A 14,583-nucleotide genomic window follows, 5' to 3' on the forward strand; every position below is an offset into this window, starting at 1 on the left:
GCAATCTTTGGTGTTCCTGGCCTGTAGCTGCATCACTACAATCTCTGTCTCCCTTGTCCTATAGTCTTTTCCCCCTGTGTGTGTTTCTAAATCTCTGCATATAAAAGACACCAGTCATTGGATATAAATAAAGCCCACCCTTAAATCTAGTATGATGTGATTTTAACTTTATTATATTTGCAAAGACCCTCTATCCAAATAAGGTCACATTCACAGGTTCTGGGAATTTTAAGGGAAGACTGTTCAACCTACTACAACTAGCAACTGTTATTCAAAATTTTACAGGTGAGGAAACCGAGGCTAAGAGAGGTTAAGTAATTTGCTCAATGTGAAATAGCTAATACAGATAATGTCTTATTGGTGTTTTGAATCTCCAGAGCTTGGGAAAGTATCGGGTGTGTAAATTCTCAGTGTTTGTAGACTGAATGAATTCTGCACCTCATATGTTGTAGATAATCTGTTACAGCATGAAGACGGTTACTCTGAGTTGTCTTCTCTTTCTTGTTTGTTGAGTCTAGAAAATCTGGTTCCTCAAAGCAACACTCAGAGAAGCTTGCAGCCGGCTTCTCTACTTACTTACTTACTTACTTTCCCCTTCCCAGGGAGAAGCTCACTTTTGCTGCTACGAGGCCCTCCTCTGTTCTTATCGAACAGCTTGCGGTGTGTGTTAGCAAAGGGGAGCCAGTATTGCTGGTGGGAGAAACCGGGACTGGCAAAACCTCTACTGTCCAGTACTTGGCCCACATTACAGGTAACTCCTAGGGGGAAGCACTTTTCCCCCCAGAAAATAAACACTTCACACCAACTGCCTTTTTAAAAATAAATAAATGAAGTCCAAAGAATATTGGAGTTTAAAAGCACCTCTATTGGGATGCCCGTTTAGCTCAGTTAGTTAGAGTGCTATACTCTTAACAACAAGGTTGCCAGTTCGATCCCCACATGGGCCACTGTGAGCTGTGCCCTCCACAACTAGATTGAAACAACTACTTGACTCAGAGCCGATCGGTCCTGGAAAAAACACACTTAAATAAATAAAACTTAAAGAAAAACACCACAGATAAAACTAAATACTACTGAAAAAAAAAATGGCGCCACTATTCCACTTTACCTGAAAATAATGACTGTTAACGGATTGGTATTAACTTTTTTTATTTCTAATCTATGGTCTGCAAATATATAGATTTGGCTTTGTTTTGTTTTGAAACAAATGGGATTATGTTCTATGCATTGCATTCAGTTAAGCAAATTAGACAGCTTTAAAAACAATTGCCTCATTTCTAATGGCTAAATAATACTCTATGCTGGATGATTACTTAATTCTAATTTATAAACATTGACTTTTACTGAAGACTTTTTTGTTGTTTTCAGTTATCCGGTGCTAAGAGCATAAGTAATACACAGTGAAATTTTTACATATTTCTCTGGGTTATGTGAAATTTTTGAGTGGTTAAGATACCTGAAAGTAAAATGAGAGGATCAGAGGAAAAGCACATTTAAAGATTTGCCCTATGCCATGTCTTCACATGAATATTATCAGTCTTTAAGTTTTTGAAATGACTCTTTTGCTCTTTCCTTTTTAAAGGCCACCGTTTGAGGGTTGTCAATATGAATCAACAAAGTGACACTGCAGACTTGCTTGGAGGGTAAGTGTGGCTTTAAATTTTTTTCTTGTTATTTTGTATTCACAGCTTGAGGTAAGAAATACTATTCTTCTACAAAGTTCAAAACTAGCCTTTGAAAAATGTTCAAAGTCTGGTACCCCTACTCCTACCCCAGCAAGGTATTTATTGGAATTTTTTGAGGAGCTCTTGTGTGTGTAGATGTTTCTCTTCATTTCAAAAACACTTGAGGTTCTTGCTCTCAAAGATCGTGCTGGAAGAGGGAGAAAAAAAGACAGGTATATAATCAGCTAATATTTCTGTGTATCGTTGTCTATCCAAAGTGTATGTTCTGGGGTCACACTGCCTTCGAGCTGGATTCTCTTTGTATGTTTGAAACATTAAGCAGCTCTCTACTTGGTTAAAGGTTGCCTGTGGGATTCCACTGAGGTCATTAAAATGTCCGTCTTCCCTGTTGGTGTTTTTGAATACGTTAGTTTCATGAACAATTTTAGTTTGTACTGAAGGCTATAAAGCTGATGGTTGCTACTGGCATACCTTATGTTGAGCAATATTGGATCTGTCCTAATAATTGAACAATTGCTTTAAAAAACCCTTACAGGCACAAAATCATAGAATTTATTGTCAATTTTTGCTTTTTTATAGCGTCTGCTGGAAAGCTGTTTATCTGTTTGTTTGTTTTTTTGAGGGCCACATTATGCTATAGCAGTACTTTTCTTTCTTTTCTTGTTTCATATCCCTCCCCACTCTGGGTATAGTGCTACTTTGGAATCCTGCTCGGTTGGTGCTTTTCGTTTGCTTATCTACCCTCCCAACCCATTACTTACATTCTGCTCTAACGTATCATTAATTATGTGCTTTTATATTCTATCTTAAAATTAATTAGCTGAGATGTCTCTCTCTTATTATAATTCTACTTTCACTTTGTTATTTTTCCCCAGTAATCTTTCTACCTTTTTTAAATTTTACTTCTGTTTGGTTAACTGACAATCCCCCCACTCCCTCATTGAGATACTTGGCAATGTGTTCTTACTAATATATGGAATTTGTTATTTATCTAGGCATATCTATACTGCTGTGTTATTTCTCTCTATTCTATGTTTATATATGTCTTCAGTAATGTCGTACTGTTAAATGTTCCTAACACAAATGGCATTAATCTCATACTAATTCAGCATGGACAGGGTCTGTCTTTTCTAGGAATTTATAGTGTTATGTCAGCCATTGCAAATAGTTTTAAATGTAGCAAGTACATAGGAGCGTGTCTGTGCCTTGACGCAATTGATAATACAGAAGGTTGGAATCAGTATAATAACTGGAATTTTGTTTTGGTGCCAACGTGGTGAAAAGAATATACATCCATTTTTCCTTATTGGTAGGTTAGCATCAGTTATCAAAAGAAAACTTATATACACTTCAATTTTTGTATGATTGGACGTATGCCTTGCTTTCTATATTTTTGTATTACTGGAGAGGGATGTAAATGAGATCCTTTAACACATGACATTGTAATGCATAGATGATTCCCTTGCTTAAGAAGCCTTGTATAAGATGGAAGACGGAAAATGATTTTACAAAGACAGGGGAGTGGAAAACAAAATTTAGGAGTCGTCAGGGAGATGGGATAGAGAAGAGGTAATATTTCTGTTCTTGGGATGTGGTTAGTTTCATCTGTTTTGCTGTGTGTTATAACTTAATGTTAGACATATTTTGCATGCATCAAATACTACGGTAAAAAATAATAGAAGACATTTATATACCTAATTAGTGTGGTTTGCAAATCTGCGTTTTTTAGATTTTTTTTTAATTATTAAGGATAAAGACACTATAAAAGTAAGGCCTTAAGTAGCATGAAACTCTTAGACTGCGTAACTGCACATTGCCTTCTGATCTTGTTAGTGTATGTACCCCCTTGTTTTTTTTTTGTTTTTTTAATAAATTTTATTGGGGAACAGTGTGTTTCTCCAGGGCCCATCAGCTCCAAGTCGTTGTCCTTCAGTCTAGTTGTGGAGGGTGCAGCCCACCATCCCATGCGGGAATTGAACCGGCAACCTTGTTGTTGAGAGCTCGCGCTCTAACCAACTGAGCCATCCAGCCATCCCCCCCCCTTGTTTTTTTATTAGTGTTACGGTGCTGTATCTTTCTCCTTTGTTTAATTTTTAGCTCATTTTTATCATTACATTTAAAGTGGATTTTTGGTAGGCAGGACATGGACCTTCAAATTACTTGGAGTAGAAAACTAAACCAAATTTCAACAGAGTTGGGGGTGAGAGAGCCAATAAGACTTCATGAAAAAGAGAGCACAGAGGACTCAGATGAAATCATTCCAGGGAGACAAAGTGTAGCACAAAGTGACAAAACACAGAGCACACTTTCACAGCACTGACTATAGGGAAGGGGATTGGAAGGGACAGCCTCTGAGGGAGAAAGAGAAAGATAGAGGAGGGGTTGGCAATGAAGGGGAAAACTGGGAGGAAAATTAAAGATCTCATAGAAACAGACGAGCCAACCCTCATCCTCTTCCTCAGTGGCATCCATAGAAAGATCCATAAAAGACACTGCACAGGAGCGAGCGGAGCAGACGGGCATGCCCGCAAACTCTGGGTCCGGACCCCAAAATGAAGAGAAGTGTTTCTTTATCATTTCATTTACTCAGCATGTTTTATGTTGCTGTTATACTTCATGTTCTTTCACACAATTTTGGAGAGTCATTTTCCTTTATTTTGGCCATTTTTAAATGAAGTGCTATATGCCGTCTCTGTGTATGTGCCAGGTACATCCTGGGTTATTCTCCGTGAGAACTAGGTGTTCTAGACTACCCCACTCCCCGACCCCTCGGCCTTTAGGTTGTTCCTGTGGCATCTTCTCTTCTCTGCAGAAGACACTTTGGAAACCCTGCTCTATAGTAGTTCATAATTTGAGTTACCAGTTCTCCCGGGTATCAGGTTGGTTCCCACTGAGTATTTGTGTTACACAGTTCATTTGGGTTTTCATTTTTTCTTTTGTGAAATGTATGTATGTATGCTTGCTCATTTTTCATTTTTATTTTAATTTTTTTTTAAGGAGGGCACAGCTCACAGTGGCCCATGCAGGGATCGAACCGATAACCTTGGTGCTACCTGCTCCAACTGAGCTAACTGGCCACCCCTTGCTCATTTTTTAATCACTTGAAACATGTTGACTTAAGTGTTTCAGCCACTATGCTCAGTGTTAAATGAGTAAACTTTTCTGTTGTGGAACTCATTTTAATTTGAAATATTAAGCAACTTCTTTTCATGAATTCAATAGACTGAGCCAATTAATAATGGTAATAATTAGAACAGCTAACTCTTATATGGCACCATATAAGAATTAGGCACCATTTTGGGTCCTTTATCTGTGTTAACTTACTTGGCCTTCTTAACAATCATGAAGCACAGATTGATAATTGTTCCCATTTTACACATGAGAAAATTGAGGCACACAGGGATTAAGTACCTTGTTCAAGGTTAATGGCCAGTCCATGACTTGAACCAACGCAGGCTTTCTAGAGTGTCTTAATCATTACTCTGCTGCCTCATAGCTTTGAATCCCATTTATACTATTAACTTTAAGACTAGCAATTTTACTTAAATAATGCATATTTTGTTTAATTTCTCACCACTTCTGTTGTCATTCTAGTTCATCATCTTTTGCCTGGTCCCGTGCATAGATCTCTCATCTTTTCTTCTCCTAACCTCTCTACAGTATGTCTTCCCTTTAGAAGTTACAACAGTCCTTTAAACGTGTCATCACATGACATCACTTTCTTCCTCAAACCCCCCACTGACTTCTCACTCCATTTAGAATATCATCCAGAGGCTTTCTTTGGGCCTGTAAGGGCCTTCATAGTCTGGCGCTGGCATTTCTCTGACATAATCTCCTTCCTTTAGCCCTGCTGTTGAGCTCCAGCCACACTCCATTTGATTAGATTGTAACCTACAGACAAGCAGGACCTTTTGGGTCTTGTTTACTCAGTGCCTAAGTGCATGACAGATGCTCAGTAAATTTTTGTTGAATAAATGGAGTAAAGAAATATCTTTACTAATGTGTTGATGCTTACTTGTAAGTAAAAATGAGTTTGAAGTTCTCATACTTTTTCTTTCTGGAATCAGACTCTTTGATATAGATTCTCAGTCTCAGAGCATTGGGTTTTCCTCATCTCATTGTTCCTCCCTCGCAGGCCAATGAGTAAATACTAGTATCCATGAGTTCTCTAATTGTGCTTGACTGTTCAGAAACATATTTTAGTATTGTTTCAATTCTCAACTTATGTTATTTTTCTTAGAAATAAAATTTATGTCATCATCCATGAATTGTTGTATTTAGTGAGTGTCTTAGGCTACGGAAAATTGTATAGTTGAGATTTTCCAGGAATAATTAGTGCCCCTTGAGCAACTTATCTTTTAGCTAGAGCAGTGTTTCTCAGCTCTTTTCATTATTAACTTATCCCCCGTCAAACAAATTAAAATTTAATTTCAGTGAATTAATTTCTTAGGTCTCCAACCAGAGAAATTAAATGCTAAGGAATAAGAGAGAATCTGAATGCAGTGTCACAAACCATTGCCATGTCTAAGATTTGTTTTTGCTCTTCCCTCTCCCAATATTTACCTCTTTGGGAGCAATAAGCTATTTCCTCTCAATTCAGAAGACGTGAACTGAGTTCACTTTGCTTAAGCAAATCTATTTCACATGCTGTATTTTTCTTCTAAAATACCCTGAAAACTTTTTGGTCAATCTTAATAAAATGTGTTTTATCACTAAGCCCTATACATAATGTTTATTTAAACATGTTACTAAAATAAATCACATGTCTTTCAAGGCCCAACAGGAATTTCAATTTTTAGCTACAGAAGTTTATAAATCACATTTACTGTTTTATTTCAGTTACAAACCAGTGGACCATAAGCTTATTTGGCTACCCTTACGGGAGGCATTTGAGGAACTCTTTGCCCAGACATTTTCTAAGAAGCAAAACTTTACATTCTTGGGGCACATTCAGACCTGTTACAGGCAGAAACGATGGCACGATCTCCTCAGACTAATGCAACATGTTCACAAGTCAGCTGTCAACAAGGATGGAAAAGAGAGCGAAACTGGTAAGCGACTCGGACTGCTAGTGGGAGGGTGAGGTGGGCTCAGCGGAATTAGAAGATTTGCAGGGTAGAATGAAGCAATACAAATTGGAACTTTCTAGGCCTTATGGCTGAGGTGACTGATTTTGAAATACTGCTGCTCCAATGATTCCAGGTATGATTTCCGTAATAACAAATGGTTGGTAATGTTGCTGTAGAAGTACCACTTAGTGGTCAGTCAATCACATTTTCTTAGAAAAAGAGATTATTTCCAAAAAGCTGGATTCCACAACCAAATGGCTTTTGGTAGCTTAGCTATCTTCCATGTGCTTCCCCATCTATAAAATGGAAATAAGAGTACCCTACTTCAAAGGGTTGTTGTAAGGAATAAATGAGGTAACGTACATGTGCATATAAATAAACTGATTAGTAGAGTGGCTAGTACTTAGTTGGCAAGTATTTGGACTTAAAATGTTTTACACTTTTGTCTCAGATGTTTGATTTTTGTGTGTTTTGTTAATTGTATGTTTTTCTGTGTTCAAGTTATATGTAACAATTCAAAATGTATGTTTAATTCTTTCTTATCTTTATTTTTTTTCTAGGATTACTCCTAAGAGAGAAGTGGGAAGCATTTGGTCTTAGACTCAACCATGCCCAACAACAGATGAAAATGACTGAAAATGCCCTGTTGTTTGCATTTGTAGAGGTATTTTGCTTTCGTTATTTAGATTAAGGGACTGTTGATTTGATGCAAGATGCAAGCTTTTTTATTTAAGAAAAATTGTTTCTGTGACACTGTTTAGATGACAAACTAAAAGATGTAAGACTCTTATTTGAGATAGTGTTTTGGTAAGAGGAGCCACTCAACCATATGTCCATCGGTGTGGTAAATGTAGTCATCAGTGCTTTATCTTACTATGATTGTTTCTAAAATAACCAATTTAAATGTCAAGTGCTGTCAAAATAGGGTTTATACCTATTTTATGACTTGGCATTACACTGGAGTTGAACACATTTCTTCTGTTGTCGTTTTTTTCCAATTAAGTTTGTAGAAGATACTTTGTCAGAATCATCGTGAAAACAAAGATAGAAAGCAGTTTAATAACAGTAAAACAATTCAGTTTTTGATGAGTCAACTATAAGATTTAGCTTTCATTGCTCTTGGAAATAGAACTCTTAAGAGATAAAATCAGTAAAGTATAGCTAGGAAAGATTCATTTTGACATTCTTTAGCAACTGAAAGGCTACATATTACAACCACTACACATTCTTGATTTAGTCATTTACCTGATCTTGGCATATTCATAGCTTGACCCTATATTTTGGGTGCTTTTAATAACTATTTGGGTACCTTTAAACATCTAAATGAATGTAAATTATCATTTACCTCACCATCCATATAATGAGATAATCTAGTGTATTGAATCTCACTGTTAGACTCAAAGATATTATTCCCTTGACCCTTTTAGACATTTAAAAAAGTATACACTTGGCCTTAACTCGGGCAACTAGCCAGCCGCCATTTGGCATTTAAGCTCATCAACTAGGAGAGGTTTACCTTGCCTCTGTTTTTTAACCCTGCTTATATAAGTGTTTTTGGTGAGTGTGTCCTTACTTGAAATGGATTCTTACCATTTTACCTTACCTTCTTCTAGGGTACATTAGCTCAGGCTGTAATGAAAGGAGAGTGGATCTTGTTGGATGAGATTAATCTGGCTGCTCCAGAAACATTAGAATGTCTCAGTGGTCTACTCGAAGGCTCCTCTGGCTCACTGGTGTTGCTGGATCGAGGGGACACAGGTAGCGTTTGATTCTCTTGGGTTCTGACTTGGTGCCAGACCTTTTGGCCTCTTTAGAGAAAGATTCTCTTGGTTAGGTGAACACTTGGGCCTTCCAGTGGAATTTGTTCTTTCTATAGATATTAATTTTTCTGCAAAGTCCTATTGTTAAGTGGTATGGGGAATTCAAAGAAGAAGATAATTTGTCAAGGCACTTAGGTAGTGAGTAGTAGACATGCATTTTTGGTGAAAAAAATAAATGCTGGTGAATAGGTGGTAAAACATAAATGACAGTCAACAACCATACCTATAAAATATGGTGGAACGGCAGCATAAGATTAAGTTCTGTATTCATAATTCTGGAAACTGATTTCAGTAGGGTTTCAGAAAAGGCAGGGATGGTTTGAGCAGCCAGCACCAACTTTGCTGAACATGAGGCAGGGTTGTTCGGCCTGGGGTTCTGTGGAGTTAGGTGATCTTCCTCTCCGGACCTGTAGCTAATCACCCGGTTTTACAAGTTGTTGAGAATTTATAATTTTGTCTTAACAGAACCACTGGTTCGTCATCCTGACTTCCGTTTATTTGCCTGTATGAATCCAGCAACTGATGTAGGAAAAAGAAATCTCCCACCAGGAATAAGAAATAGGTGAGGGGTCGTGGACTAGTTCTTGGAGACATTTTTTAGTTCTGTTTATTTATTGATTGGTAATATTAACATAACCAAACCCCACAACAATGCTTGAAATTTCTCGACCACTGTTAGAGGACTCTTCCTTATTTGTTATATTCCTTTACTTTCTATAGGTGGTAGGAATATGGAAAACTCCAGAACACTGGAGAATTTTTTCCTTTGGGTTGTTAGTAGGGTACTTAATGGCTCGTGGATATTGTTGAAAACAAATCTTTCTGCCTTCAAATAGCCTTGTAGCTATTAGAAAAACTTCACATAACCGTATACCCTGTTTCCCTGAAAATAAGACCTAGCTGGACAATCAGCTCTAATGCGTCTTTTGGAGCAAAAATTAATATAAGACCGGGTCTTATATTATTATAGTAAATAAGACCAGGTATTATATCATATTACATTATATTATACCCGGTCTTATTATAGTAAAATAAGACTGGGTCTTATATTAATTTTTGCTCCAAAAGATGCATTAGAGCTGATTGTCCGACTAGGTTTTTTGGGGGGGAAACACGGTAACAGTATAACATAGCTTACCTGCATTTTAGGAACAAAGTTCTCTTGGATGAGGCTAATGATTTGTAAAAGGTTTTTTAAGTGTCAGTTTTCATCATTAAGCACTGACTGACACGAGCAAAGCACTTAGGTGTTGGTGTTTTACATAGGTAGCGCTTGGGAAAAAATAAGTGACCTTATTTTTTGTTGGTAACATTTTGTTGAATTTTGAGTTTTCAAATAATGTTAAAATTGTATTAGAGCCCCTCTCCCTTTATGAAAGTAATAAAAGCTTCTTAGGAAAATTTTATAAACTACAAATATGTATTTTACTTTGTTCCAACTTTTATTTTTCATGGTGAAGGGGCTTTTTTTTGCATGCAGTTTTTTATTACATGTGTTTATGATCATAAACAACTTCTGAAAATGACAATAAATAAGTTTTTGTGACTTTCAAGAACTATAAGTAGAAGATTTCATTTTGGTAACAGTTAATATATATTTTATTTCATTGTGGTCAATCTGTATTTCAAGTTGAAGGACTTTATATTTTATACTACAAGCAGTTAAAACCAGTTTACATAACTTGTGTTTTGCATTTTTTATTGTCAGAATTGCTGTATTAAGCTCCTAAAAAGTGGTTTATTGTGTAATAATAATTGTCTTACAGGTTTACAGAACTTTATGTAGAAGAATTGGAAAGTAAAGAAGACTTACAGATTCTTATTGTGGATTATCTGAAAGGATTGAGTGTGAACAAGAGCACAGTGCAAGGAATCATAAAGTAGGTGTTTTTTGGTTTCTCTTTATAAACCTTTCCTCTGAACATAAAAACGTGTGCCTCTTTGTTTTTCTTCTAACTGGAAAAGACTGATAGAAGGATTATTATTTAGATTTCTATTGTAAAGTTGGAACTTTATGAACTCCCTTGGATTTTTCTAACAAAAGAAAGAATGTATAACTGGATTGTAAAGAGGCAAGCCAAAACAAAGCCCCTTTGGACAAGAACGTGGATTTTATCTGTGACACATTGGTTACCCTTGATCTTGTGGTAGCTGATCATGAATTTCATGAATTTTTAAATTTCTTGCCCTTCATATTTCAGTCTGAAACTTCTTCCATCTTGTCATCTTCTGGACTTCTAAAGTGTGTGGTAATGATAATAGTAATGGTCAACACATCTTCTTGCTTTTTAACATTTTGTCATTATTGATTAGAGCCATATCCATAGCCTTTCAAAACACCCTGACTTCTGTTTTCTGTGTGCTTATTCATCACCGTTTGGATTACGTAGTGACTTCATTTGCCTTTCACATTAGAGCCGACTGGAACTCTGTGTTTGGACTCCATATTCTCTTTAAGGGCCTCTCATATCTCACTCTCTTTTTGTTAAGAATCAGAAGTTTCTCCCCTCTCTCTTCTTTCCATCCCTAAAGGAAATAGATCTTTATTTTATTATTTTGTAAGATAACCTCTAAGTGTGTTAAAAATAGATTTAAAAAAATACCTGAGAGGTTTTGATGCATGCTCTAGTTAGTTGTATGTAAGCTTGGCCATCTGATGTATTTTGGACCTTCCGTAGAGAAATGAGAACAAGAGCAAAATAATGAATACTTATGTTTAAAAAGTCGCCTGCAGTGCATCCTCTTTGTAGCTTCTACAGAGATGTGCGGAAAGAGTCGGGGACGACATTGGTGGACGGGACTGGCCATCGACCTCACTACAGCCTTCGGACTCTCTGCAGGGCCCTGCGATTTGCAGCCTCCAATCCGTGTAGCAACATCCAGCGCTCGCTCTATGAGGTCTTTCTAAAATCTGGGTTTGGATGGAGCGTGGTGGATGTGCTTGCCAGGGGCAGGGGGTGGGGACGCGTAGGCCAGGTTTGCCTGTGCTTTCTGTTTGGTCAGATTAGCCCAGACATTTCATACCTGAGCTACCCTGACCTTTCCTACCATTCAGTCACATTTAAAAGTTCTTCTGGGAACTAGCACCAACCCAAGAGGCTGAATTTTGTTTCTGAAAAAGTTGGCCTGTTATTGCAGAAGGGTAATTAGTGTCATGCGTATTTGTATTTTTCCTAGGGCTTTTGTTTGGGTTTCTTAACACAGCTTGACAGGGCATCACACCCAATAGTTCAGAAGCTCATTTGTCAACACATTGTCTCTGGCAGTATTAAAAGTCTACTGAAGCAGGTATGTTCTTTTTTGATTTTTGGCTTGTTCAATGTAAATGAAATGCTGAATTATCAAATTTTGAGCTGTTTGGTTTTTTACAAAACTTTTCTAATTATACATCTGTTTATTCCAATAAGTGAAACGTTAGGTGGTGTTTTAGATGGTGAAAATCCCAATAATCCTGTTCTTTGGAGATTTAAACCCTATAAATAGTGCTTTCCATCTAAGTTACGTATATATTGTCTTATACATTTGAATTCTGATATATTTGTGTGTACATTTGTCAAGGTAAATCCTAATACATATCTAATATAAATGATATAAATGGGACCATCTCATAAGAATGTTCTGTCGCTTCCCTTTCGTAGCCCAACTGTATCCTGGATAGGTTTTTGTGTCTGTACCAGAGATCACTGTGACATGCTTTCTAATGGCCGCAGAGCATTTCATAAGATGCTTGTACATAATTTATATGCACACGTCCCTTCTGATGGATGGTTGGGTTTTTTTTTTCTTTCATTTTTTGTCATACACAACAACCATTTCCATTTGACAGGAAATTACAGGAGCATGAGACTGAAAGATGCTGAGAGAAACTGGCTCACCAGCTGGCTTGTTTATATGCTGATTGCTTGCTCTTTAGGAAGAAAGAGCTATTGGGACTTGGGGTTACTTTGTTTCTTTTGTTTCTTTGTTTTGGGGGGTTACTTTGAATTCAGTATTTTTTCCTTTTTAAAAATTATACAAGTACACATTAACATATACTTCTGTAAGCTAAAACATTGAGAAAAGACTCAAGCTTGCTTTTTATCCCAATGCCGTTCTCCTCCACCTGCTGATTTTGTGTGTGTTCCGCAAGGTTACACATGATGGAGGCTTATTGATCTTTTCCCCCCACTGCTCCTCAGCTTAACTAAGGAGCCCTTAAAAAGCAGTGCCTAGAAGGAATTGCAGTTTCAAGTCAGGGGACTAAATTGTGGGAGTACTTTTCTATAGTTGTAGATCTGACCACTGTTTAAGCATTTTGATTTATAAAGATGGCAATTTTGTATAAATCAACTTCCACCATATCTTCAAGAGATTATACCATTATCCTCAGTATCATCCGTAATAGATTAGCTTCTCTGGAGGATCATTTTTATTTTTAATGTCTTCCAGAATGTAATAATGCACAACCTTCCTCATTCAGTGCAACACTGGCTCTATTTGGGGAACATGGTTTATATGAAATACATGTTTTTGAGCAAAATACTTCACCAGAGTGGAAATTTTGGTAGGTGAGAGAAAAGAACTGAATCATATATTGAGAAGTGATTTTGAGTCAAGTTTTTCCCCAAACCCAATTCCCCTAGAATTTTAGATGAATTCTAAAACCATCACATGCATCATTTTGTTCTCATTCCTCAAGGTAATTTTATTTTCAAATTTCACCCATGGGTTTTAATGTCAAAAGCATCTAGAACAAGGCAGCATTTTTGGTGACAGTTTCTTACCCTACTTTACACCTCTATCTGAAAGAATGCTAGAATTGTCATGAGACTGTGGGTTATTTCTTTAACTTTTGTGTCTTTCAGCCCATTCCAGAACCAAAAGGAGGTCGGCTTATCCAGGTCGAAGGCTACTGGATTTCGGTGGGAGACAAGGAACCTACAATAGATGAGACGTACATTCTCACGTCTTCTGTCAAGCTGAACCTGAGAGATATAGTCCGCGTGGTCTCTGCTGGGTATGTGGACCTTTTCTCTCACTGATCTGAAGTTTCACCAGCATAGGTAGTGATGACATTCTAGTCTTCCTTAGCTTTCAAAGTGCTTTATTTGTTATAGGCTAAGTGAATAATTACTTTTGGAGTCAGTACTGTCACTTTTCTCCTGGCACAAAGCTTTGTTTCTGGTTATACCTTTGGTGGGAGCAGTACGGATGCAGATTCTTTTGGCCATCTTTAAGGTTGCTTTTCAATGTTTTGCTGATGAATACTCATCACCCATTATTTGTTAAGTGAGTAACAGCTGGTCCCACTTACTGTTTCTCACAAGTAGTGTGAGAGAGGTTGGAATTTTTCCTCAGTATTTTCTGAAGAAACATTTCACACAGAAACTTTTTAGGGCTCAAGAAACATTCCATTAGTAGTGCATAGGCATATAAAAATGTTCTTTTACGATGATGTTAAATGATGTAGTCATTCTTAACACCACTTGAATTAATTCGGGTTTTTATCATTTTTTTCTTAAATTGCTTTGTTGGCTGATCTTTTAAAGAACCTATCCGGTGCTGATTCAGGGAGAGACATCGGTTGGTAAGACAAGCCTGATCCGGTGGCTAGCCGCAGCTACGGGTAACCACTGTGTGCGTATTAACAATCACGAGCACACGGATATTCAAGAGTACATTGGTTGTTACACATCCGACTCCTCAGGGAAGCTCGTATTTAAAGAAGGTAGGGTTACTGTTCTATTATGTGTGTGTAGCTGTTCTGTTAGACCTGTTTCCCCAAGTAATCTTTATCGTTTCCAATTGAAGCACAGGGACCTCTGCACTAACAGCTGCTTTTCCTTCTCCCTGAGCCACAGGATGGTTGAGGAGTGATGGTTAGGGGGTCCAGCTTCCTTTGGTCCCCACTAAAATCTTGTCTGCTATACACAGGACTAGGGCCAAGTTTTGAAAAGTAGTTGAACTGCTGCTTCATTTCCTAGAGACTCAAAAAAAATGGAGTGAGCGTTGAACAGAGGGAAGCTGAGA

General features: G+C 37.3%; 1 protein-coding gene across 2 annotated transcripts in view; it reads left to right on the plus strand.

The window, feature by feature from the left end:
* The window catches only part of MDN1 (midasin AAA ATPase 1), a 130,699-nt gene that overhangs the window by 33,165 nt on the left and 82,951 nt on the right, over positions 1 to 14,583 (plus strand). For both annotated transcript variants that reach the window (XM_081045201.1, XM_081045202.1), the window contains exons 14-24: positions 603 to 751; positions 1,583 to 1,643; positions 6,525 to 6,736; positions 7,315 to 7,418; positions 8,368 to 8,512; positions 9,040 to 9,136; positions 10,341 to 10,454; positions 11,325 to 11,472; positions 11,752 to 11,862; positions 13,419 to 13,570; positions 14,103 to 14,281. In XM_081045201.1, coding sequence (XP_080901327.1) covers positions 603 to 751; positions 1,583 to 1,643; positions 6,525 to 6,736; positions 7,315 to 7,418; positions 8,368 to 8,512; positions 9,040 to 9,136; positions 10,341 to 10,454; positions 11,325 to 11,472; positions 11,752 to 11,862; positions 13,419 to 13,570; positions 14,103 to 14,281 — 1,472 coding nt within the window. The remainder of the gene's footprint in view (positions 1 to 602; positions 752 to 1,582; positions 1,644 to 6,524; positions 6,737 to 7,314; positions 7,419 to 8,367; positions 8,513 to 9,039; positions 9,137 to 10,340; positions 10,455 to 11,324; positions 11,473 to 11,751; positions 11,863 to 13,418; positions 13,571 to 14,102; positions 14,282 to 14,583) is intronic.

Source organism: Rhinolophus hipposideros (genome assembly GCF_964194185.1).
Source record: "Rhinolophus hipposideros genome assembly, chromosome: 3".
Lineage (NCBI taxonomy): Eukaryota > Metazoa > Chordata > Mammalia > Chiroptera > Rhinolophidae > Rhinolophus > Rhinolophus hipposideros.